At 35.9% G+C, this 4,072-nt stretch overlaps 1 protein-coding gene across 1 annotated transcript in view; it reads right to left on the bottom strand.

The window, feature by feature from the left end:
- Positions 1-4,072, bottom strand: part of LOC107554250 (S-adenosyl-L-methionine-dependent tRNA 4-demethylwyosine synthase-like) — a 70,644-nt gene that overhangs the window by 41,489 nt on the left and 25,083 nt on the right. The window contains exons 9-10 of the mRNA XM_016236707.1: positions 2,309-2,361; positions 2,044-2,162 (exon numbers count right to left, since the gene is read on the bottom strand). Coding sequence (XP_016092193.1) covers positions 2,044-2,162; positions 2,309-2,361 — 172 coding nt within the window. The remainder of the gene's footprint in view (positions 1-2,043; positions 2,163-2,308; positions 2,362-4,072) is intronic.

The following is a 4,072-nucleotide window of genomic DNA, read 5'->3' as shown; positions in this document are numbered from 1 at the left end:
ATATATAAAAATCTATTTAGTTAAAAAAAATTACAATAAAAAACTAAAATAAAGCAAGACATCTGAGTGAAAATACTCATAAAAAAAACCTCAATCTAATATAAAAAAATTACAATAATTAAAATTATAATGTGGGTATGCTTAGGGAATCAAAACACTGTAAAAATATTAACACTGATGATATCATTAACAATCAACAGGCTTGATCTTTTTCCCCTCCTGCCTTTGTCAAGATGGGCTTTCTGGGCTGAAGAGCCAATGTTTGAGATTGGTTTATAAGCTTTTCCTCTAATGCCTTTGCTCAGTTTCATGCGATACAACCTAAAATATCCAGCCCATCCACATGAAGAGGCCTCTTCAGACACATAATTTTTAGTGCCACTTTTAACCAAATTACTCCCCTTACATGAAGTTCAATATTTCCATCACATTCCCTGAAAGCGGAGGACTAAACGACTTTCGCATTTTGAAACTTCTTCAGCACATTTATTTGCATTATATCATTAACTGTGTGGCATTTGAGGATACGCGCAGCATGTGGCAATGAAACGGATGGAAAATTTGATTAGCGCAATGCTCTGAGTCACAGCGCCATGACACAAAACACAACCCACGATGCCAACAACTAGATCCGATACACCGCTTATACACAAGGGCATAAAAATAGAGTTCACCGACAGTCTCAAGACCATGATTTTTCTTCATTAAGCCCCATAATGCCACAAAATCAGCTGATTCAATGAGAAAATTGGATGCGAAATGACAGATTCACTCAACAACCGGATCAAAGCGCTCACTGAGACGCCTTCAATCTGCTGCGTTAATCTGACAGCGCAGCTGAAACTACAGACACAGAAGTTGGATTTTGTGCACTGGAGGCTGTCCCAGTATGTCCTGTCCTGGAGCTGTAGGGCAGGAGACAGTGTCCTGTTAGTTTATGGCTGGATGTGTGCGTCACGCTCACAGTGATGATCTTAAATCAAGTCCATTTCAGTCAGCGAGCAGCTTTCAGCTGTGCTGCAGCGTAAGGGTCACTCATGGTGGAAATCATCCCAGATCCACTCTTCAGAGGAGGTGCGCTGATGCTCTTTGACAGCTCTTTTTTTTCCCCCACATAAAACCTCACTGCCAATGACAGCAATATTGAATGCTACCTTCTTTCCACAAGCGTCACTGTGAATCATCACTGCTGCATCTACCTTTGCACTTCCAGTTCATTCAGATGGACATCACAGCTGTTTGCTCAGGCATCTTTCAAATCACAGGCTGATTTTTTTGAAGTAAAGATTTTAAAAAGAGTTATGCACCAATCATTTAATACTTTGGTTTAGGGGTTTGTTCAAACCCTAAATACGAGCAATATACACCCTACTTCATATTTGCTGAATGAAATCCAATACTTGTTTCTTACTAAGTTTTGGGGTGCTAATTCCAAAAATAGTGCCTGTTCTGTTAAAGCATGTCCCACTTTCTAACGAAACATTAAGCATTTTGTAGCATTTTTGCTTTTGACAAACATTTGCAAGGTGAAGTTTTGTTTGATCTATTATTCGCTAAAACTCCCATAAAGACACGATTTCTGACAAGAGTCATCTGTGTATCTGTGGTTGTTTTACTACATCCAAAAATAGAGAGAAAATTACAGATTTTGTGAAAAAGTATATTTGTAAACTTCTATTTGTAAAGTTCTTTGTCACTAAATGAAGCAATTTTGTTTTATTTAATAATATTTTTTTGTCATTAAAACATTTTTGTAAAATTGTTTCATAACTGATTCATTATTTTCATAATTGTATTAAAGCTGATGTATATAAATTGAAAAGTTGTCATTATAATTCTGTGAAAAATTGTACATGATGGAAAGTTTTTTTTTTGTTTTTTTGTTTTTTTTAATTCAGCACCATCAAATGAGGTATTATTAGGTCAAAATTAGGTTTGTAAATCAGCAACAACAAAAAAAACAATGTCAAGATGCAGGACTGTGTAACAGATTGATTTTTTATTAATTATTGTTATTTATTAGGAGGAAAAAAAGACCTCTACCTCCAGCAGAAAACACATTTGTTGGCACAGGCCAGGCTCGGTGTGGTCTCCATACAGCGGTGTGATTCAATCCCATAGAAGGTGTGTTTATAGCAGCCTCCTCTCCCTCTCAGCATTGACTAACAAAAGAAAGGCAGCATTTGTTTCATTTATACAAAGACAAAACTGTTCCTGTCAGGAAACATTGTGCTGCTGTAAAAAAGAAAAAAAAAAAAAACTTGCTAAAGAGCCTTGACAATGAGATCAATTGGAGGAAACAACCTACCTTGGTCCAACGACACAGTTTTACCCCAGAGTGACTTCCTATTAGCTTGTACCCTACAGATCAGAAAGAAAAAAAAGAAATGAAGATGGAAACAAGGCATTTATGTAGAGATTAGCAAGTTTTCAGAGTAGTGATTGAGCTACATAACCTCAAATGCTAAAATGCTGGTTAACATTTTAAATGGCAGCAGCTACCGGATTGGTCACCAACATGTTTGAGTTTACAGGTGGAAAATTTCACTAATATGGTTGGCCTATTGTCAGAAAAAAATTTATCATTTTATAGCTTTACATTTTTTTTTTTTTACATTGTTTTATTATTTTCATGTCATGGTCGAAAACAGATAAAGGACCAATAATGTGAATCTATAGTACTGAAGCAAATAGTTTATATGCAACATAAATTCAGGCATCACAGTGTTAGAATGTACAGTAAGAAAGATAGATAATATCCAGGATCATGTGACACTGAAGACTGGAGTAATAATGCTGAAAATTCAGCTTTGCATCACAGGAATAAATTATATTATATATATTAAAATAGAAACCAGTTATTTTAAATTGCAATAATATTTCACAATACTACTGTTTTTACTGTATTGGTGAGCAGAAGAGACTTCTTTAAAAAACATTAAAAAAATAAAATAAAAATCTTACGAACCCCAAACGTTTGAATTAAAAAAAAAAAATGTATGTTCCTTTAAAACAACAATATTTTCAAACACAAAACGTGCACATATTCAAACATAACGTGAAATGCAGGATTTTTTTTTTTTTTGCATAATTTGTACTGTGAACATTAGAGCATTACTCCAAAACCCTTACCAAGATGCAACCTAAACACTTCACAAATCATTATCTTATTAGTCACAACCAAGAGCACATTAATATGACCAGTCATCATAACAGACGTCACATACATAAAGGGCACAGTTCAATAGCTTAAAAACAGCTGTATTTAACACATTTAGTGTCAGAGAGAGTGTACTTTAATGAAATAAAGAGCCTGAAAAATAAAAATAAAAAGTGCATTTATAATGTACACAACATACTAGCACAGAGACAGGCCTATATTTTCCATTTTACAGACTGCTCGGGATCTTTAACATCCAACAGGAGAAATGAAGGAAATTTTCCTACAAAGCTCCTCAATACATCTAAGCAGGCTGGAAGGCCAAAAATGCTCAAGTCTGAGCATTTCCTGTTAAGCACTTGAAGTTTGCACATTTCTAAGGTCCACAGCCTCGTTCTCCCACAACAGCGCTGCGTCCCCTTTGGGGAATCCGACTCAATTTAGACTTTAATCCATGTGTAAGGGCCATCACAGGGGCAGCCATCACTCCTATGACAGTCTTCATAAAACCACAGAATATAAAAGCATAGCTCTGTGCTGAAAGGGCTGGCAGAGTTCACATCACAGCTAAACAAGACTTTCACACAAGAACTAGTTTTGTCCTTTTGAGGGGTTTATAAATCTCCATCCACCTTTGTCGTATGGACAAAAACTGTTTGTGTTTAATGAAAGAAAAAAAAACTGGCTTGGGGGTTAGTAAACGATGTCAATTTTCATTTTTGGTGAATTATTCCTCTCTTTTTCTCTTCCAGAATTTCTCTGTAAGTGGTAAGAAAAGCAGTAGGAGTGAAGCTCCATACTAATGATCCCAATCTAGAGTCTCTCTCCCCTGTTCATTGGCTAAACTCCACATCAAACACATGTTCTTGTCTTTTAAGTCTGCAAATAGCTTGCTGGGGCCGAGGAGGCAGG

This window comes from Sinocyclocheilus grahami, unplaced genomic scaffold (assembly GCF_001515645.1).
Source record: "Sinocyclocheilus grahami isolate Dianchi unplaced genomic scaffold, SAMN03320097.WGS_v1.1 scaffold496.1, whole genome shotgun sequence".
Classification (NCBI taxonomy): Eukaryota; Metazoa; Chordata; class Actinopteri; order Cypriniformes; family Cyprinidae; genus Sinocyclocheilus; species Sinocyclocheilus grahami.
The sequence above is the reverse complement of the archived record's forward strand: the minus strand, read 5'-3'. Positions and strand labels throughout refer to the sequence as shown.